The sequence below is a fragment of the Athene noctua genome, chromosome 16 (genome assembly GCF_965140245.1).
Source record: "Athene noctua chromosome 16, bAthNoc1.hap1.1, whole genome shotgun sequence".
In the NCBI taxonomy this organism is placed as follows: Eukaryota; Metazoa; Chordata; class Aves; order Strigiformes; family Strigidae; genus Athene; species Athene noctua.
The window spans coordinates 3530921-3554327 of NC_134052.1; the positions used below are offsets into that span (position 1 = coordinate 3530921).

At 38.0% G+C, this 23407-nt stretch overlaps 1 protein-coding gene across 1 annotated transcript in view; it reads left to right on the top strand.

Annotated features, from left to right (window-relative positions):
- PTPRT (protein tyrosine phosphatase receptor type T) overlaps positions 1-23407 on the top strand; it is a 457248-nt gene that overhangs the window by 155726 nt on the left and 278115 nt on the right. The window contains exon 3 of the mRNA XM_074920627.1: positions 18192-18463. Within this exon, the coding sequence (XP_074776728.1) occupies positions 18192-18463 (272 nt within the window). The remainder of the gene's footprint in view (positions 1-18191; positions 18464-23407) is intronic.

Sequence of the window (23407 nt, forward strand, 5' to 3'; positions counted from 1 at the left end):
GAAGACTGAAAAAATGGAAAAGAGCTTTGTTTTTTTGAATGCATTTTTTGCATTTGTATCATGATCAGCAGTGGTCCATCTCAGGAACATTTGTTACTCAACTACTGAAAATGGTGTGTTTTACAGAGCCATTTTGAGCAGAGCATTAAGAGGGACTATGTCTTAAACTATTAACGTTCTCACTGTTCTTTTAGACAAAGTGTTTGTTTTAATATAGCATATTATTCTCTGTGCCTTACTGTCCAGAGCTGGGAAGAGAGTTCTGTGTGCAGAACAGCACTGGGCTTTTCATCTGTGGTTACTGTGGTTACTACTGTCCTCTGAGTTATCTCAGATTGCTGACACAAATGAGATGCTAAACTTGAAGGATTAGTGACACACAGTATTCAGGATCTGTGTTCCAGTGCATCTCAGTTCTTTATCAAATAACTAGAGAAGACAATCTGAATGCCCGTGTGTGTTTATTTGTTGGTGTGTCTGTGATTTTTTGCAGAAATTTTGATAGCTTCAGAAATACTCAAGCTATTCAACATCCAGTACCATTGTTCCTGATAAATAGATTGTCCTGGCAATACAGTAGGCTACCTGTACATACACTCTCATTTGAAGGAAAATATTTATTATGGGTTTCATGAGATTCCTCATCACAATGAGTTTAATATGGCAGTGTTCCATGTGAATGACAAAGTCATGAGCAAGTTATGCAAGCTACTCTGATCAACTGTCAGCAGAACATGCAAAGAAAAAAACCTGTTGCCTACCTGTCATAAATGTTGAGATTATTTCAACAGTTGTTTTTCAGCGATATAAACTTTCTAATTTAGTCTTTATTACTCTTCACCTGTGAGTGGAGTGCCGTTCTAGTACCTGTGGACAGAGTATGTATGCTGATCCTGCTCTAGTGCACACGGAGTTGTCGCTAGTAGTCAAAGTGAAAGTGTCCTCTAGAAGGAGAGAAGTTGTATAAAACATCCATCAGATGTTTTTGCTGTTAACACTGCTACTTGTTTAACTGCCTTTTTCTTAGACCATGTTGCAGGCTTAAGTAATGTTAACAAATAAGATTTTGTATTGATATATTTTATGTTGTAGACAACTATTGGAGGAAGAAATCTTTGAGACATTTTCTTATTTCTCCTGTGATTTTTGTCTCCAAAGCTAGATGTCTAGATGAGTGCAGTCAAAAGTGGTATTCTCTTTTCTTTTGAGTTGTCTTCTTAGCAAAGATGGTTTAGGATAAAGTACCCTGCTGACTCTTGTGCTACCTGTTTTCTGCACAGATCAGAAAATAGTTCTGAACAGTTATTTGACAAATACTTTAAAGATTTGGGGGATGTATCTGCAAAATACTAAGTTTTCAGGGTAGTTTTCTTGCATGAAGACATCTGAAAGCTTTAATCACTTTAGGGAAATATCAGCAACTTGTAACTGTATGACATGCACAGACACATGTTTTTCAAGTGAATATGCTGAATTATTTTTCTTACAAGCAAGGCATCTCTTTAATTCTTAGTTTGATATTGTGAAGACAGCTGAAGGAATAAGGGAATAAGTGATAGCAAGCAGCATTTCTAGTGCCAGTAAAAGTACAGTGAATATCTGTCACACAGCGTATGATTTTGATAAAACCAATGTACACCTGGAATTGCAATATTACTGTCAGTGGATTAAAAGTTCTTGTGTCCAGAACCTGACAAGAAGCCAGGTGTGTGTATGTGTGTGTGCATATGCAGAGGATGTGATCCTTCCTTCAACTCGTGGTTGCAATTCAGAAGTGAAAAGTAGAATGAAGATCATCCCAACTTGCCAGAAACTCACGTGGCCATTTAAACTGGGTTCTAAAAATGAACAAAATATGGATTCTAGGGAAATTTCTATCCCAAAATCTGTGTCAGAACGATGGTGACTCTCGGAGCTGTCTACAACACAAATAACTCTTGCAGCAGGAGTAGAATTTGTTATATTAAACTAGGAAGACTAGAATTACGATCCTGGGCTAGATTTCTGTAATAGAGATTAATGGGAAAACTGAAAGATTAATTGCGTCCACATGCTTAGAAGGCTACCTTGTTTGCATGAATTAGTGAAAATTCGAGTTAACGCAGTGTAGATCGTACGTAAATGGCTCGTTTGTTTGCAAGGCCGTGAGGAGCAATTATTTCTCAGAGATAGATAATCCTACTGAGAAAATGCTTGTTAATAATTTGGCACTAATCCTGATCATGCTAAATTCAGGGAGGAGGTTCATTAGTCATTTAGAACAGGATCAGAACCTGAGAGAACTGCTCAAGTATATTTTAATTTGAGTTCCTTCTACCCAAGGTATTTACAACCTGTTTCAACTACAAACTCTTGGAATAGTAGGGATAAGCCTTGCCTGTGGAAAAATCTCTGTTCCCTTTTGAAGTCATGCCAGTACTGAAAACTTCATTCAGGTTCTGAAAACATGACTGAAATTTTCACTTTACCTCTTGGCCATCTGAAATGCTCTTCTGCAATTACTGAACACTCCAATCAAGTCTCAGTTCTCTATATTGTTACAAGACATTTAATTTAGAATTTTAGTTTTTATTCCTATTTATGCTGGGAACATCTCCCAGTATTCATTGTCTGTTAATGACTAAAATGTGTAATCCCCAAAAAATGTTTCATACCTGCTTAAATTACAACAATTCTAATAGATAGAATTAGTGAATTGGAAGTGTGTTAGCGCAGCCCTTTTACTGAAGTACATGCATATCTTGCCATTGGTTTCAGTGGAAGAATTAAGATGAGGAATGTATGTAGAAAATGGTACTGCTGTTTGTACTTTAGATCAAGAAGAGTAACTTCGATACTGGAGCAAGTCATTCAACCATTGCTGTATTCGGTGTCATCTTTGAAAACTGAAAGTACCAAGAGAGACTGCTGGGACTGTGATGACTAGCAAATAAATGTGAACTTAAGAGGATAAAAATAGCATTCTATTTTAAAAAATGAAAAGGACCCTATTAAGAATAATTTCAAACTATAGTGTAGACACTTGAAATTTGGGTGAAGAGATAACTTCAGAAGAAGATAATGGGAGATACTAGGTTTATTTAAATCTCCTAGTTGCAGGAAACAAGAACTGGTGAGTCAGCTAGAATATCAGTAATTAGCTTCTTCACTTGGTGAAAAATGTACGCTTCAGATGGTCGAAATGATTACTTTGCACTAGTCTTAATTCTAGAAATTATCATGTCTTTTTTTGGATCTTTCTACATGGATGTCAAACTAAGGTACTGGTGGACCAAATGACCAGTTGTGGTTTTTGTAAGGAACAACAAGTCTTTTTGATAATCTGAGGAAATTTTTAAATGAAGTGGTTGTTTTGCTAATGTGGTTTTTTTCATAGCTGTTTTACTGGCTACTAGAAGGAAGAGCAGGGAGATTTTTTTTTTATTTAAAGAAAAAGGGATGATCCTAGTTGAGTTAGAGCAATTGAAAGAATAACAAATAGGTGGATCCACTCAGGGTGAATCCAGCATGGAAGACGAACCAGCAGAGCATTTGCAGAGGAAAACTATGACTTTCTACTCCACAGAAATTACTTCTGTGCCAGTGTAATAATGGATTAAAACTGGATTTACCAGGGATTTCAAATCTTTTGAAATACCTCCTGAGAGTTTATTTAATAAAGTCATTCTCAGGCGGGACAAAATTCTATGTGGGATTTGAAGACTAGTGGATACAGAAAACAGTCAAATGTGGCAGAAGGTTAACAACTGGTGGCCCAAATGCCTTTTCTAATGATATATTAGATTTTATTCTATAAGAGGAAATGAGCAATTAAATAATTAGCACAGCACTGACAGGAAAATTTATTGAGAGCTTTGAGGAACTTTAGACAAACTAATGTCTGGCATACTTGGGATAGGTTAGGGGATGTCTCATGTATAATTTAGGATATCTGGTTAACATTATGGACTCTGTTTACTCTGCAAACTAAAACTCTGTGGAAGCTCGGTCTTGTACTGTCTGTACTTTTTAGCTCCATCCATTTAAACGAAGTGCCAAGAGCTGGTGCAGTGTTTGTAATGTGGTTATATTTACCTTTTATTTAGCCCAATGCATTTATGACCATATAAACCAGACATTTTGGTGTGGCAGGTATCACATAAAAGTTACCTGGTGGGAGAAAAGGTGGATTTAGACTGAGTCAAGGAAGTCATCAGGTATCTTATTTGAACTTTCCATCCAAGTAGTGGTATTGTCAGTCTGCTGTCACATGCAGAGCTCAGAATGGGTGTTGTAGTATGCAGCCCTGTTGGTTTTCAGAAGGAAAATCTTGACCAGAAAATGTGATTCAGTAGATACCATTAATTTCTAATAAAAACATAATATCATGCATATAACACTGTTAGGTTCTAAATGAACTGCAGTCCACAGGAAATAAATCTATATGTACTTTTGGACAATTTAGCAGAAAATATTTACAGAGGCATCCAGCTGGGCTCAAAGAGCACAGAGGAATAACAGCCTTCGTAGATACTGGTAATCCTGTTGCTGCCTAATATCAAAAAGACCAGGAAGTGAATCATGATAAAATATTACAAGTTATGTGTACATTAAATGTACTGAGCATGTTTGATTAAAACAGAGGGATGTATACAGTGGCTCAAAGACAACATATTTCAAGCTAGTCAAAGAAATGCTATGTTTTTGAACACAACTGTCAATTTATTTAAGTAAAAATATTTGTCAAGTTGCAGTAACTATCAGATGTTTACACATTATTAATTTGTGTAATGATGGATTTAGTTTAATAAACTCGAATTGCAATGGCAAGGTTTGGGATTTTTTTAAGCACAAATACTGTCTTGTGTCATGAGCTAGTCACCAAATGAATCATTTCATCAAAAAAAATCTTCATTTGGATTAAATTATTTTATCATGGAGACTTAGGCACCTTCTCTGAATGATAGTTCTAGCCACTGTTGGCAACTGAGGTGATTCAAGTTGGCATTTCCTTTTCTCTTGAAATATAAGTCAGTAACATGGAGCTAGAAATTGTCCACCCAAACAGTACAATACTCCTGAAAAAGAGGATGCTGATGGTAACTTCAGGCTGCTGTATTTATAACAGGAGTTAAGATAGGCAAATAAACATTGCCCATTTAAAAGAAAAATCTGGTCTAATTTAATTCCCATGGGAATGAGCAAATGATAGTGATCCAGCTGGTAAAGATGTGGGTTGGAATGACTGAGGCTCCTTTCTCCTGTGCCAATACGCCTCCATGGTGGTCTGCATCAGCCTCTGCTTTTGCAGTTTTGAGCTGCTCCTTTTGAGAAATTCTTGTGCTGCCATATTGTGTGGTGACTTATGAGATGGCCTTAATTATTTCTGAATTCGCTGTGCCAAATCCTATCCTTGGCTATACTTCAGTACACCCAGAATAGCATCATGGACTTCAACAGTACCCAACACTTTGTTGAAACTGAGCTCAGCAAAGTTGAAAATTTGATGCAAAAATAGCTCTGCATATAACCTTTAACATATTCTGAGTTTAGAACCATAGCGTTGATTTCTTAAATGTGCAAATAAGTGACCATATGGTTAGAACACAGTTATGTAAAAACAAACTGTTTAAGAGACAATTCCTCTTCAGACATCTTTTGCTATAGTTGCTTTTTGGCGTTATGTTTAATATGTAGTTTCTGTCACAAAGGTAAAAGGTAATAATCCCTCTGCAGTTTCCTAGAAAAATGTTACATATACAAAACATATGGAATTACACAATTTGCAGAGATCATAAGTGTTGGCTAGTAATGTAATATAGCTGCATGCCTGCTAATGAGTTATTTAATTCTGGCTGACATGTGAACCACTTCTAATACTCCAGAATTATGTAATAAAAAATATTCAACTATTTGCCTGTGTTGGAGAACGGCTTGCAGAGCAAGGCCATGGGTCTCTGCAGGAGCTGATTACAGCCACCTGAGGTAAACAAAGGAAAAAACCCAGGGTACAGTTATGCCTAACAAAGGACTGTTATGTTAACAAAGAGAGAAACTGAGGTACACAATGGCCTTGAGTGTGATGGTAAACAGCCTTGGGAAAGTAAGCAAGTCAGAAGAAGGAGGATGTTGAGACATACCTGAAATACCACAAGGGGCTGGGATATTATAATGTAGCCTTTTAGACGTATCCAATAGATTTGTGAGTAGTATACTGTAGAGTGCTTATTTAAGGTGTGATTTCTTTCAATAAAGTTTAAGCTTGCTCTATCATTCACATTGAATCGGCTGCTTGCTTCCTCCGTCCTCCGCATGCCTGTAATGATTAAGCAAACAAAGAGTCCAATGTACTGAAAATAAGTATGTGCTTGAACTATATGGAGTTCTTTACTTCATAATATTTTCACCAAAATACTTCCGGCAGCTGTCTTGCTGATGCCAAAGGTGATTCTAGGGTGTCTTTCAGCAAGTCCTCATTGGTTCAATCTGTAGGGCCCAAGTGGCCCAGCAATTTAGATTTTATGTCAGTTTTAATTAAACACAACAGTAAGAAGATAAGCATGGTTTATTAACTTATCAAGAAAAGGAGGCTATGGACACAGCTGTCTCAAATGTTGATCTCATGAGGCGTTGGAGACACACTAGTAGGCTTTGTCTGATGCAGACTGTTGGCTACAGTAGGCTAGTGTCCGAGAATCTTCACCAACACCAGGGTAACCACTTGATAGAGTTCAATATCAGTAGCGTTAGAGTAGCAAAATTAAAACAAATTAAACTGAACCTTGAGCCATCCGTCCGCACATCTCTGACACTTGAGGCTGCAACCAACAGATAGCTGTTCCACCCTTGGAAAGGGAGAGAAAGGCAGAGTGGAGTTTGTAGTCTGTACCCTTCGTCTTTTAAAATGTTGTTAGAGGAAAAAATTAGGCAAAAATGAAAAAATGTGTTCAGAGACAAGCCAGAATTGGAGAACAAGATCAACACATACTAAAAAATACAAAGGGTACTCTGGAAAAGTGTTGTTGTTAAGCTTTAATGGCATAATTGGTCAACCATTGTATCTGGATGATGCAGAATAGTTTATGAGAGTAATCATCTAAGTTGTTTGTGTTTGCTGACCATGACATACAGGTGACATTCATGAGAAATACAGCTTTTGCAAAGAGAAAGAAATTTTAATCCTAATTTTGTGCACATCATGTACCTTTAGGCATATCAAATCATGTTTCTGTTGACAGTTTTGATACTGAAAGGACTTTTTTGACCTTTGTCTTGCTGCCCCCTCCAAGGAGAGTTGATGTTGCAATAGCTGAGATGTAGTGATTTAATTGCTTGTAGTCACCAACCTAAGACATGATTTCCTTGAATCTGTATCTACCTGGTTGGAGATATTTTTATTTTTAGCTATTGAATTTTAATAAGATACAGAATTTTAAAAATAAATACCATTTTTAAAAACCAAGCTGAGGCATGCATTATAAGTAACAGTTACTTTTTTCGGAAAAGTCTTTACTGACCACTACCTCCGAACTCCTTTATTGTTGGTATTTCATCCTAAGAGACTTCTTTAGCATCTAATAATAAATTATGCTGATTACACGGTTGTGTCTTGAACTTAAAAATTTGATGAGTTTTTTTTCAGAGAGTGTATACAGATGCTGCTTACTGAAATACTGTCATTTCCATGACAGAGAGAGGCATTTGGCAGCAGTTTATGCCACAGGTTAAATCAGGTGAGGAAGCTATTTTGTATTCTGCTGAATCCTGAGCCTTCTTGGAAAGGTGTTTGGAGAGGCTTTGAACAGAGGCTTACTAATGTCCCTACAACTCATTTCTGTGGGCTTTCTCTTCCAAGGCTTAGCTGTAATAAAGCTCTTGGGTGCTAAGAACAAATCTGCAATGTCTTTAAAAGAAGATATTATGTTGAGTGATGGTCCTTCTCCCTATTTTGTTTATTTGCCCATTTAATAACTGAAACTTATTAAGTGTTTAAATCAATTGCCTACATTTTAATGAAGTGTTAAGATAGTGATTGATAGGATAAATGGTTGTCAGGCTACTGGAATTAAAAACCAACAAAACCTCTTCAGTCTTCAGGGTTTAGTATACACTTTCATCAGTTTTAAAATATGACAGTGTAACGAAGAAGGTATAATTAAAGTTACAGAGAATTCTTGTCTATTGTTTATAGAGAATTATATGTTTATCATTACAAGATTCCTTTACCCGATAGACTGGGATAGCTCCGCTACTAATGGCCTTTTTTTTTTTTTTTTATAGCACTGCCAAACAATTTATACCATATTTATAAATAATGGAATAAGGACACTCTTGAAGTATACTACAGCAGTGACCTTAGTAGCATTGAATGCTGGCAATGAATCTATTAAAAAGTTTTTCACTGTTGAGATTTATAGAATTGCTTCTGATTCTACAGCGCACACCATTTTTTCTCAGGGAACCTAGGCTTACAACTGTGGAAATTAATCCTTTATTAAAGAAACATTAATGAAATGTGGGGAAAAAATTCTGGAAAAAACTGTGGAGCCTAGAGATAAACATGAGCTATACAGAACAGATGCCAGATGGCTGTAACTTTGGAGCCATTGCTGTCTTCTGAGATTTGACGAACAATGATTTCTGCTTTGTAAATCAAAATCTAAGTTTGTTGGTGAAGAGGAAAAGGTGATTTGACTGCTGATGCTATTCCAGCAAACATCGGTTGCAAATGTTCTTAATCTGATTTCTAAGGAAGGAAGGTCTGTGCTCTAGAGATGCAGGTGGAAAGCAACACTGGACATGACATGACCTTGCACCACTGAAGTGAGAAGTTTTATTATGAATCTTTGTGATAACCTGTGCAGTCCCTATTGCAGTCAGTGCTTTCAGGAACTGATCCAACGTTTAGAACAAGCTTTTTGGACATCTTGAGATATTGTTAAGTATCAGGATTGTGTTTGTGTCTATACAGATACGAATTAACCTTTATGTGCTTATTTTCCACGCTGGATCTAACAGGTTCCCATATTGAACACAAGCTATTAGAGACCACTGTGGACTGTAGCTGAGACCAGAAACTAGCAATAGAGAAAAGGCGCTTTTTCTCCCCCATTTTTTTTTCTGCTTTGTCATTATCTGTAGTTTTACAGTCAGTTGTCTTGCAGTGCAAGGATTTCTAGCTCAGTGATGATGCCTATGCAAGAAATTGAGACAACAGGAGGTCCCTCCTGTGCTTAAAAATTTCCTCTTGCTTCTACTGTGTCGGATACTATCACTCTCTCAAGTGCTTCTTTTTATTTCTGTTTATATAAGAGTTCTGCCTTCACATTTCAGTTTAATTTTCTTTGGGCCAATGAAAAATACCCCATTTGTCACTGAGAAAATTACAAAGTCAGAACCTGAATCCTGCATGTTAGCTTTATATTGCAAATATGTCAATCTCTATCATTGACTGTCCTTGGTAAATGCCACAGAATTATGTGACCAAGAGCTATACATATATGTTATGTTATAAGAATGCTTTTGACAATAGAGCAGGGAGGAAGCTATTTTCACTTGATGATTTAAATATTCTTGTAAGGTTAAAAGTGCATCCCTTTAACAAATAGGGTCCTTCCCTACGCATGAAGTGAAAAAAGCAGCATATAGCAGTAACAAAAATGGGCAAACAAATTTTGGGTGGATCACAATAAGTTGCTGGGACAGCTGTAACGCAGAGTGGACCACAAGGCTTCTGGGCTCTGAATCCCATCTCGTAATGAGACCATCTCTCTGCTGTTAGGAGAACTGGGGTTCTGAAACTTGACAAAACATTTAATCCTCAAGTCCCTGCTTCACAACCTCTTGCAGAAATCCTATTATCCACCCTAAAGCCCTCTGCTAATTAGACCCTTGTTGGATTCGTCAGTCATTTGATCTCTTCCCAACCTGGATTTTGTAGTTGAAGACGGCTTGCTGACTGATCCACCAGCATGTAAAGATGCAAGCCACTAAAATGAGGGTTTTTTTCTTTGTAATCTGTGATATATTTTTGTCTTGTTTCTTCAGTCAGGGGTAGTTTAATGTTTCCCACTTTGGATGGTAAAGCCCCTGCAGTATATGTTGCTTACTTCAGCATTTCAAGAGTGAATAAAGGGAAGCTGTCATTTGGCTGGAGGCCACTTCTGGGTTGTTGGTATCTTTCAATGTCTGTGGGTCACCATTATTCAAACATTGGAAAACATTTTTAAGAGGAGTGTGGTTTGATAACACCTGTGATTTAGTGGTAACAGTGCCTGGACGCCACTGAAAATGCCAGCAGTCATTTATGGCTCAATCAGTGGAATCAATGAACAAGTCTGCAGTTTGCAATTATGTAACTGTGGGAAACCCAGTTTCCCTGGTTCTGAGTATTGTCCTATAATTATCCGGTTTTATATAAAGCAAAAGAGTTGCAGACTTCTCTCCTCCCAAGGACATTTGCAAATGTGCAAACCAGACCCGTTTTACTTACACACCTAGCCTTTCGGGGAAAATTGGTAAAGCATTTTTGCCCCAGTCTTCAAATGTTTGCAGTCACTGAAGTAATATGGGATCAGTATGGTTCTCGGAGAAGATTTTTCTTACAAAAAACCCCAACAACACAATTCGTTACATGACAGTAATTTCCAGAAGAAAAACTCTTTACAAATAGTAGACTGTCTCTTTAAATAATACTTTCCTATTATCCAACAATTTCCCAAGTGAATGAATTGTCCTCATGAATTATACTGAATTCAACTCGCAGTTTATATTCATATTTCTTTGTGAATCAAACTCTTTTTATTTCACTAGTAGATTAATTCAGTATGACCCACATTTGAGCAATAAACCTCATGGGTCTGATTTTGTCTTAATACTTGAAAAAGGGTTAGCAGCTATGAAATGCACCTTGTTTAATTTTGAGTTTGTACAGATACTTCTGTCTGTAGTACATCAGTCAGGGGGAAGAGATTTCTGAGTCTTGTTCAGTTGTTATACATGAGTATGAGGAGTAGGGATGTCAAGATGTGGGAAGTGTGAAGCAGGTAGGTAGTCGTAACTTTTCATAAAATAAGAACTACAAATTAAGTGGCAGTAGCTTCAAGCAAGTGCACAAAAATATTTATTTATTTTCCTCAGCGAAATGTATGATTAATCTATAGAGCTTGTTGTTAGACTCTTATTCCCGACTTAACAAAAATTATAGGAGGAAGATCAATCTGTGGCTAATCAATGAAAGGGGTAGATGCAGCTTTTTACTTTTAAAATCTTGATATAGCTGACTGTCAGAAGCTTGAAATGGTAAATTCTGCTTCAGAGTACCCTGGTTCTTATGTTTTGTTTGAAGTGGCCAATTTGTCACTGCTGGAAACCAAGTGTTGAGGTAGACGGACTTTTTTCTTATATTGTCCTTAAACACATTTTTTCATACTTAGTGTAGATGCTTTTCAGTTATCTGTTCTATGGCATTCAGATTGACTTGACAGTATTATAAATATGTGCTTTACCAAAAGATAGGCAAAAACATGGTACGTGGAAACCTTGCCAGGAAAGGCATGAGCTTGCTCATCTGGCTGGCATAGGTACCTCTTGCTTTATCTGTCCTTCTGTAAAAATACCTGGGATAAAGGACTTCCAGGTCAGTGTATGAGATAGTGAACTGGCTCTGACCCTAATCCTAGTGCCATGGGAATGAAATACTGGGAAAGAATCAAAGCATTCTTGCAAAAGATAGTCACACCTCACAAATCTGTTGAAATATTTTTATTTTTATTTTTTTAAAAAAAGGCAAGTAAATTGGATATTGTTCTTAAAATGACTTTCAAAAACAATGCAATGGATTTCCAAAAGAGGTTTGAGAAGGCTCTTCCTTAAGAGAAGTGAGGCTGCAGTAGAAGAGACAAGGTGCTCGGAAGGTGAGCAGGAAAGACCAGCAGTAAACGCTCAGTAGGGGAGGTTATCAGAGGTGTTCCTCTAGGATATCTGCTGTGCTCTGTGAAAGGATGGTGAGAAATCATACCTGTAAAGCTGCCAATGTATTAAAGTTCTTCTAAAGAACTTTGTTTTCCTTGGCCATGAACTGTCCTTCATTTTGAAATCCATCTGCAGTCTGTGTGGCGGTTTTTTCTTGTGTATTGGGGACTTAACAGTTGTAGACTTTTCTTCTCATGTATCGTTTAAAACTGCAAAGAACTCATTCATCTACATATGTAGGTTAAATCGACTGGTAAATACTGTGGTTTACTATTCTAATAAGCATCCTTCTTAGAACATTTTGGTTTTGTATCTAATTAGAACAGCTTAATTTCACCCGTATTTTTGATTAAATACAAAGTTATCAGAGCTCTTCTGTTACTGTAGTTGAACTGCAGAAGAGTAAGTCCTATGTGGCTGCTGCTGTCGGAGGCAGCACAGAGCTTCATGCATTTCCAAGTTAGGGTGTTATGGTCTGGATGGGTGGTGGCAGTTAGATGGGTCAAAGCTGCTCAAATGCTGTCAGTCTCAGGGGAACAGTTGATACAGTTGGGGGTAAGGCCATATTTTAGAGGGACAGACACAGGCTGAAGGACTGGGCCGACAGGAACGTTATGAAACTTGATGTGGACCAATACAGCAATACCTGGGAAGACAGCTTGGGGGCTAACTGGCTGGGGACTGGCTCTGTCGAATAGGACCTGAGGATCCTGGCAGATGGCAAGCTGAACGTGAGCCAGTGGTGTGCTCTGGAAGCAGAGGAGGCTCATGGCATCCTGGATGTTGTGACAGGGCCATACCCAGCAGACAGATGGAAGTGGTTGCCCTTCATTGCCGCTCACTGGATTGTGTTGAGCATACTGTGCCAGTTTTGGGTGTCATAGTATCAGAGACTAATGAACTGGAACGAGTTCAATGAAGGCCATCAAGTCTGTGGGGCTGGAGCACTTCCCTGTAAGAAGAGGCTAAGGATTTACCAGGGATTGTTCAGCCTGGGGCAGGGAAGGCTTTGGGGGGACCTAGCAGAGGCCCTCATGTGCCAGCAAGGCTATCGGGAATACCAAGTTAGGATCTTTACTGAAGCGAGTGTCTGGAGGATGAGAGATACAGAGTATAAGTTGAAACGAGAGGTTTTGAACTGAATATAAGGAAAAACTATGAGGACAATGAAGCAATGGAGCAGGTTTCCTGGAGGGAATGGGCAGTCCTCCTGGGAGCTCTGAGACACAGTAGGTAAAAGCTCTGAGAAACCTGATTTGGCCTCATAGATGACCCTGCTTTGAGCAGGCCTTGGCCTGAGGCCCATTCCAACCTGGGTTATTATGTGTTGCTTTGTTCTACCTTAACGAGGACAGATTTTAGACTTTCCTGGAGACAGCGTTGCTCTTCAGAAATAAGCAAAACTGTCTAAAAATGCTTGTGAACCTGATACAGCTGCTGGAAACCCCATTCCTTTATTTTGGGAAGGAGTTTGCTCTTTAAAAGAACATTCTGTACCTGATTCTGGGTTTCAAGGTTTTAGAAATCTCGTTTTGCTGTTAAGCATTTTGACATCTTTCTTTTCAAGTTTACATTCAGTCTTTAATGGTTGCTATAATTTCACTTCTAAACAGCACGGTTCTTCAAAGCCAACACCGAAACAGCATCAACTGAGGTCTGTCTGGTGATCAGGAGGGGTTCTCAGTGGCTCATTTCTTCAGCTGTCATTTGTCAGCACACACTCATGTAATCTTAATGAACAATGTGCAAAGCCATTAAAAACTCAATTACGGCTTTCTTTTTACTGCAGACGTGAGAAAATGCAATCATAAAGTGCTGATGTGTAAACACAATAGCCACCATCTGCTACAGAGTAGCATTTCAGCTCCAAAAAGAGGATATATGTTGCAGATGCATCAATAATAGGATGCTTATCAAGGCATCATTATGCACCAAGCAGGGGAAAAATTGAAATTTATGGCCAGCTAGAGAGCACTTCATGGTTTAATTCCCCAATTTTCAGTGGTATGTTTAATAACTATGAGAGAGTGCCGTTTTATGTTCCTGTCGTTTGAACGGATTTTTAAAAATGAATTTATTTACCGTCTTCCCATCCTCCTTGCTTCTGACTGATCCAAACATAACACATTCATTTTTGGTTACTCAGGACAAAACCAGCAAGATATTAATGAATCTAACCTGTTGTTCCAAGAACACTAAATTTAATTGACCTGATATTCAATCTGCATTAATGAGCAAATACTTATGTGTCCAATAAATATGAAACAGAACTTTTACACAGTGTAGGTAATTTTTCCCCTGGACTCATTTTTTCAGTTCAGTGTTGACTTTATGACATTTGAACTCCCTGGATGGAGGTAAACAAAACAGTGAGGCTAAATGATTTTTTTTCTACTGTTACTATTTTTCAAAATTGTGTATGCAGTGGTCTAAATAAGAGCTTCTCCAAGATACCTTTTGTTTTATTCAGGTTCTTGCCTGAAGATATTTAAGTGGCTTTCAGTCATCCATTGATCAATAATTTCCATTTGTGACATGTTAATTCATTCCCTAGTTCTTTATGTGAGTGGAAAACGTGACAAGTGGTTTGTTGGTGCCAGACCAGATTGTTATCTCTTTTCTTTGCACATATAGGCCTATAAATTGAGAATAAGTCCCATAAGCTTCAATTCTGTGTTCTGTCTGAAGAAGGCTGTCAGGCTCTGAATATGTCACTTTCTATTAAGGATAATAAGGGAAACCATACTTGTCCTTAAAAGGCTGGTTTTGGTGGGTTTTTTTGTTTTTTTTTTGGGGGGGTTTTGTTTGTTTGTTTGTTTTTTCTGATGGGAGCAATTTCCATGATTTCTACCTACCTTTAAGTGATTCATCCTGGCCAGACAAGCTTCCCTGGACATGGGCGTTTATAATAGGACAGTGGATCTCAGCTGTTGATCTTGGAGCATGCAGAGCAACCTTCTGAAGGTCCTAGAGAACTGGGGATGGGATATGCCTTCAAGTCCACACTGTGAAAAGAAAAATGAAAAGATGTACACATGAGTATATTTGGAGGCCAGTTTATAGAAGACAGGATATAATTTACTCATAACTGAATTTTTTAGATCGATGTGTTCTTGTATCTGATGTCAATTATAGTCCTGATGAAACTGTAAGTTTACACCTGCCTACGATGGCTGGGCTTGAGGTGTTGGTCACTATGCCTTGACTAGCCAGGGGAAAGGTTTGTTGTGGAAGGTGCCACACTAAGTCTCTGCAGAAATAAGGGGTGTGGTATAGTTAGTAGGTGATGAACTGATTTAAACAAGGTGTGAGTACTTTTCTCTGACAGAGATGGCATTATAAGTAGAAATGTTTCATCTTTTGCACTGTCATATAAAATAAGGCCTCTTACCAGGACTTCACTGGAGACTATTTTTTTTATAGTACTTTCTCCTGCATCTCTAGGAATACAGTATTAAAAAAAAATCATAAGCTATAAATAAGAACCTATGAATAATTTGCATGTGACAATTGTTTGTAAGGCTATTCTTTTAGTAACTAAGACTAATTATTTTAAGTGCTTTTTGGATGGATATTTTACTTGCTCGTGTTGTCAGTTGCTAGATTCAGGCTCCATACTCTCTCTAAAATTGTCAGCAGTTGCACAAAAGGCCATTGTCATACCACAAATAGCTTGTGATTCATTTTTTTGTGGGTGGCAAAAAATAAAATTGTAATTATTGCTTTGAACTTTTTATAAAAGCTGATGTTTTTCCTCCCAGAGGAAAGCTCAGTATTTTTATACATGAATCTGTGAAAGTGAAATGCTCCTTAACTTTTTCTGTTATTGAAACACTTACCTACTCCAGTGCAGTTCAAGACCATATTGTGTTAGACATAGTACCAGTACAGCTTTAGAGTAGTTCTTTACAGTAGGAATCCATGTATTATCCAAATTTAAAAAAAAAAAAAAAAAAAAAAGATAAAAGTTGAGAAAGATGTGCAAAAGGAGAATGATCCAGTCAACGATGGTGCAGAAAAAATTGGTTTTCCTGGGTTCCTACTCAGTGCAGCAGGCTCTCGGTCAAAAACCCAGTGCATGCACAGGAGCTCTGCTTTTCTTTACTGAGTATTCTAATTGACTGCACTATCATCCTCGAGTATGGCACTGGGCAAATGTAGAACTTCTTTGTATCTTGTACTGTTTCTCAAAATGGCATTGAAATGCTGCAGGCAGCGCATCTCACAGCAGCTGCTGCACTCCTTTATATGGTACTACTGTTACTCAGCAGTTTTACAGCGTCTTTCCTCCCAGATTCTCAGTGGAAGAGTGGTTCTTACAACTATTCTTGCTTTATTTGTAAGGGAAGATAAGGCAGACTATGTGTACTGACTGAGATCCTGGAAGTGAGTGTCACAGTCTTAGAAACCAGGCTGTCAGGTTTCTAGCCTGCTACCTTCATTGTCAGGCAGTGCTGCCTCTTCAAGCCTCTTGGCAATTGTGCTTTCTGGTAATAAATTATCTTAGGTCATAGAAACAGAATCCAAATTGCAGGCTCTCAAACTTTAGTTTGTTTGGGTGGATTTTTAAGAATAGTATGTATATGGTACTTGCTGAAAAAGGGGTTTTTGTTTTTGTTTGGCTAGGAGCAGAATTAGATCAGCAGTGAACATAAGTCAGGATCCCATCTTACGGACTTTGATTATTAGAAATTGAAAAGTTTGGGTTCAGTTCTTATGTTTTTCAAAGTCCTTGCTGTGAATCTGAAATTTCCTGACTTGGGGCCATTTTGATTTTCAGCATAGCAAAATGACGGGGTTGCCAGAGACCATCTTGCCTATAAATTCTCATATTTCTTAGTACAGCCTCTTCCCCAGCTGTGCTTGCATTGCTTGAATTTTCCAAGGTCTCTAGAGTGTGTGTGTGTTTTTTGAAAGATTGACTTCCTTCTGCATCCGTGCTTTTCAATCTTTTACAAAATACATATATATCATATAAACACAGGGGAAAAAACACCTTTGTGGGAGAAACTTGCTGGTATCTTATCTGTTGATACAAATTTAGAATATATGGCTGTTCACTGCACAGAATTGATCAAAATGTTTATCTGGCTCATCTGAGTGTCACGCTGCTATGGCATGGAATAGGGAAAAGTCAGTAGGTTAGAAGTGAGACAGGGCTTCTTGAACTCAATCTTCTGTGAACTGCAAGAGGCCAGCAGAGAAATACGTTTGTAGCATGTCTTGGCAGCAGCATCAGAACTGAGAGTGTCAAGAGGACTGCATTTGATTAAAAATTATCATGCCTGGCTGCTGACACGCAGATTTTCTCCCCCCCAGTCTCGGTATTTTCTTCTGCTTTTTCTGAGTGTGAATGTCTGTACACACATAAAGGAGATCCTTTAGACAAAATTGAATCAAATAACTCTCATAATGTTTTTTCTTATTGCTAACATTTGTCACCTTGATGCATCTGTGAAGAGATGAGTTGAGACACAATGTGCTGTAAAATAACTGCTTGATGAATTAAAATGTGAGTTCAACATCAAGTGCCATGGTTAATATGATGCAAGCTTCCAGGTTAACAAACTCATAAATTGCTGTAGTATATCTTTCCCTCCCGAAATTCAGCCTGACCTTCTCTCCTAGAAGAATAATTGTCCTTGGTGCATTATTTCTAGTTGAGATGTTGCTGTTATTCTAAACGAGCCTAATTCATTTGGTCTCTGAAAATTGGGTTTTTCTTAACACATTACAACCTTCAAAAGTTTATAGTGCCAAGGTGGAGGGTTCACAGGTATAGATTGGCGCAAAGTGGGTAGGGGCCAGGCAGGCAACCATCAGCTGCGAAGTTGTCCCATTATTGTAGTTTTTTCATTGAGTGTGCCTTTGGGGGGTTCTGTGCTGTAGGAGAGCCTTGTTGCTGCTTGAAGTGTGAATATGCTTTTGTTTAAAGTGACTGTTTTATCACAAGGTTATAAAAAAAGTAAAAACAAAATAGTATTTTTATTTTGTTTCTAAAATTATCTAATTAAAGTATTTCTAGTTGACCCTGAATGTATTTGTGTATATGCTCTGCCATTTTAATATCCTTTCTTTCTGTTACCTAACAACAAGCATAAACTAGCTAGTCTGAGTTCTTCAGATGAATGTTTTGTTTTCTGGCTTTTAAGGGAGTCATTGACTTTTCTAATGGAACTGTTTTTACTGAAAAATCTAAGCAAAACCACACTTTCCTCTCTTTTTGCTTTCCTCTGTAGGCTCCTTCATGATGGTGAACAGCTCTGGGCGGGCATCTGGGCAGAAAGCTCACTTGCTGTTGCCTACGCTGAAGGAAAACGACACACACTGCATCGACTTCCACTATTACTTGTCCAGCAGGGACCGTTCGAGCCCCGGCTCTCTGAACGTCTACGTGAAGGTGAACGGGGGGCCACAGGGCAATCCCATATGGAATGTCTCGGGGGTTGTTACAGAAGGATGGGTGAAAGCAGAACTTGCCATCAGCACATTCTGGCCACATTTTTATCAGGTATGTGTTTGTAATATTTTTTTCTCTTTTTTCTTTGAACATAGGTATGAGCTAAACTATTAGCAACAGGTATTCTGAAAATCAAATCTAACACCACCACCCCCACCCCCCCCCAAATTTTTCCTGACAGAATGAATAGCATTCATATAGCAGCTTTATAGAACATATAGTATATTAATAGCACAAGGGTTGTATAGGCATCTTGACATATTTGTTCCTGCTTCACCCTTTTTCTTCAGTTGTTGTCAGGTCACAGAGTGATGGATAGACTGCAGGGAGTCAAATTATCAGCAAGTTAAAACCCACTTGTTTATCATGAAATTGGCACATAAACAGACTTATATTGGCACTTTCCATGGCACTATGTAAATGTAAATACAACTGAGCGTCTAGATGTTTAACTATCTCTGCATAAATTTGCCTGAACTATTTTTGGCCCTTGGTTGGTTCCGTAAGAAGGAACATTTGTTCACTCAGCTTTGCATCTGGGCTTTTCCTGTGCCCATATGAGGGGTGTATGTACATAAGCTACTAATAAAATCGTTTACCATGTTATCAACATGAATATACTCTTCACCAGATCCCCCATTCCTCCTCTTTTTAGCACTGCTTGTAACATAGTTTTACTTGTTCTGTTAGGAAATATATTTTTTTTTAAAGAAGCACGAAGTTGAGGAATGTAGTGGGTAAGTTGGTTTTCGGTTATATTAATTTTACAGCTATTTATTGGTTGTCCACTTCAAACTTCATGTTCATGACTTTGCAGTCATTGTTTTAGTTTTAATTAGATGAGATTGCACACAATGGACTCACATACTTCTTGTTAGGTGTTGAACGTGTGTTTTTGTCTTGTTTTATCTTCAAGACCAAAAAAAGCCAACCTGGGAGATAATTGTATTCTAAACCTTGCAGGAAAAGCTGGTGTACATATACTAATAAAATACATGAGTGAGATAGGAATTAAGAGGATAAACTATGAAAAGGCAGAAAACAATCCATGGATAGAAAACAGCACATGGAAGATCTTGCTTTTTTTCCCTTGTTAATAGCTTGGTAAGAGATCTATAAAATCTGAGCTGAAGTAGAATGCTTTAATGTTCTGCCTCTGAAAGAGTTGGGGATTATCAGCAGAATACATAGAGCACACTGTGCAGGGTGAGAGGAAGGGATAAAGAGATGCAAATGTGTGGAAAGTGGTGTTTTAAGGGCTGTGCACAACTTGTCACTTGTTCTGAAGTCATATAAAAGTGCTTATACTACATTCATATTAACATGAACCTGGTTACAAACCAGAATTTGGTTCATAGTAGGTGCTCCACAGAGATAACAGAAATGATCTTTCACCCAGGTAATCAGTGCTTGAAAAACCTGGAAAAGACAGTCTGATCTCACATTAAGAGAGATTCTACTCTTAGATATACCAGTAGTAGACTTCCTGAGCCTTACTTATTACTTTTGCAAGTCCTTTTGAGGTCAAGTTTGCTTTTCGTGAGAAAAAAATCCTCTAAATCAAACAAGAATTTTTCACTGCAGCGCAAAAATGAACAGATTGGAAGCCAGCACTAACTGCCTAGGAGTAGTTCCTTCCTAGGAAATGCAAGGGGCTTCTTTTTACTTTTTGATGAACAGGGATGATATTTCCTTCTGCTTATATTTGTATTCTAACTCCTTAAGTGTGGCTTTCAAAATTTGAGATCTGTCCCACTATTGTGGGGGATCTAATAGACTGATCTGTCATCAGCTGTTGATTTTATAAACCATCTTCTGTTGATGGTCTACAGTCCTGTGGGTCTCTACATTTAATCAAGGTTTGGTTTTTTTTTTAAATAAAGGAAAAAATAAAACTTCAAGCTTGCAAAAGTGAAGAGGAAAACACAATGAAGGACTTAGTTGGGATTATTGTTATTTGGGCAGCCTAAAGTAACACTTGGCTAGAGGAGTTCAGAGGTGGCCGGATGACAAAAGCTTGTGTGTACCGCTGCCTAGGGAGTATCTCATTTGACACTTACAATGTAGGATGTGCCATTGGACTGTTATTTGTCAGTTTTAAATCAAAATGGCACACATGGAGAGCTCCTTGTATGGTAGAGGCCTGAAGGCATGTATTTCAAAACCAACAGGTAACACAGGAAAAAAAAAATAGCGTTTTTCCTAAATAAATTAAATCTGTGTCAGGCAAAATGTGGGTTATTCTCTCAATACGCAGAAACCACACCATCTTGAATTGCAGTTTGTGCTGCAAATTCAGTCAGGCAAAAGATTGGAAACTCTCTGCCCTGGGTCTGAGGCTTCGAGAAGTAGTCTGAGCTTTGGAGATTTGACTAGTGGAACACTAGTAACAAAACCAATTGCCAGAGGTTGTGTTTTAGGTCTGGCAGTTCTGTGCAAGGGTCATAGGAGTCATCTGGATCCAAACCCACTCTGCTGAGATATAAACATGGGAATGGTGGAGATTTATAATGTCTCCCCAGAGTTACTTGGACTTGGACTCCCAGCCTGCAAATGTTTTTAGTGTAGCGAGAAAAAGCCATAATAGTTCTTGGAGAAAGGTAATACATGTAATCTTGAATTACTGCTTGCCATAAGGATGAACTTAGTCCCAGAATGCACCAAGGGCAACACTAGAGTCTGCCAGAAAGAGTTTTTTTGATATATAGCAAGGAACATTATTGATCCATGCCTGAAGAAAACTGTTGTACCACAACAGATGAGCCAGGCTACATTGCTAACACAGACATTGTTGGTGTATAGCAGCAGTGAAATGTAGGATTGTTTATTGGTAAGGAAACATGCAATGACTTAGTATTTGGAGTTCCAGGAGCATTTGAGAACTTTTTTTAATTGTAAAGCTTTGCATTTTGTCAAATATATTAATTTTTAGAAAAGTTCCTTAAGTGTAAAACATTGTTAAATGCCTACGTCTCTACTATTATACTACATTTCCCACTGAAGTTAAAAGGACGTGAGACATATTCAGTGTGAAGTTTGCAGAACTGGGCACTATAAACATAGATCCCTGCTTTTTCCTCTTGGGTCTCAGTTCCCTGTTTTCAGGAAAATCTGGGTGCTTCTGTGCTTCTTGCTTTGGTTGGGCTGAGATGCTGCAAAATACAGAAAGAGACAACAATGTGGAAGTTTGAACTGGGAAATAACAAGAATTTCTGAGTGTAAAGTGGAACAGATAATAAAATAGTCTGTCAAATTGTGTGAAATGAGAGGAATCCTTCACTCCTTTCAGTGGATTCTGCATGAGTTTTTTAGGAGCTGACTTGGTTGTTACCAGTTTAAGTTGTATTGTGCTGTATTAAAGACTCTGTACATGTTGGTAATTAACAGAGGACACTTCTTTATGTACCGGTGCTTACTCTTGCCATGCACTAATAGGTAATGCCAGTGTCTTGGAGAACTTTTCTTTCCAAGTTCTTGACTTGCAAGAAATTCAGAATTAGTTCGTTGTGGCTTGTGGCTACTCCCAAATGCAAAACTTAAATAAGATTTTGTAGCTGTAATGTTTCGCTTCAAGTCTGAAGGGAGTTGCAATAGCTGCTTACACGACCTTGCCAATAAGTGTAATTTTTGTCACAAATGAAATTTCATTTCTAAAATAAATTATTTCTGTACTAAGGACTTGCATTATACTCTATATTATACAGTCCCTAAAAAGCCTGTCAAGAACTTTGATAACACAATACACTTGTTGCAGTATTTTGGATTATTTTATCTTCCAGAGACTTGCTTCCTCCTGATGCTCCTTGGACAGCCTGTTTCTTGGCCACCTTCCTCTGGAGTAGAACATTGTTTCTACATATCGTTACCACTTGAGCTTCTCTTAGCTTATATCTTTGCCTATTAATGTTTGTGTTTTACCTGGTTTTATCATGTCTTTTTTTCTAATGGATGTATTTCAGAAGATCTCACATTTGGATATGTTTTGAATTGAGGGAACAGATCTTAGGAAGTCATGGAAACATGAGTAGAAACTACATTCCAGAAGCCCAAATGCAAAGCAAAATGATTAACGGAAATTTTGTACTTACGAATGACATATTTGTCTACTTTCCTAGCCAGGGCATGCAGTGATCAGCATTTGGACAGTTGAATCTTTTACTGTATTAAATCTTCTGATGAAGGAGTTGAAGAAGAGGCTAAACAGTGACAGACTGGGGATACCAGTCTATTATTTATAATAAAAATAGGTGTTGAAAACTGGCTTTAAGTAGTAAACTTTGTGTTCTAGTAATGGATTTTGGAGGTTACAAATTACTGAAATACTTTCTTCTACAAAACAAATAGCTTCACTAGAATACTGCTCTAATAGTAATAACTGTGCCAGCTGAAAATGTTAATTAACTCTGTCTTTGAAAACATTATTGTATACTCATGCAAAAATGAGCAATTTAATATAGTGTGAACATTAGTTTAGGAAGAGGGAATGAAACTGGGGACATGCCTTTCACTTGCAGAAGACAGCATCCATTACATCTCCACCCTTTTTTTTTTTTTTTTTTTTAAAAAAAAAATAACAGCAAAGGAGAGCCCTTCATTTCTTTGGAATCACTAACTTGTGAGGTAGCATTACCAAGATGTTAAACAATCAGTCTGCATTTTTCTTTTTTTTTTTTTTTCTATTGAAGTTTAACATTTCTAAACTTCTGTTCCTCATAGAATCATAGAATATCTCAGGTTGGAAGGGACCCATAAGGATCATCAAATCCAACTTCCTGCTCCTCACAGGACTACCAAAAACTAAACCATATGATGAGGAGCGTTGTCCAGATGCTCCTTGAACTGACAGGCTTGGTGCCATGAACACTTCCCAGGGGAGCCTGTTCCAGGGACCAGCCACCCTCCCAGTGAAGAACCTCTTCCTGATGTCCAACCTGAACTTCCCCTGATGCAACTTCATCCCATTTCTTGTCCTGACATCAGAGAGAGGAGATGGGC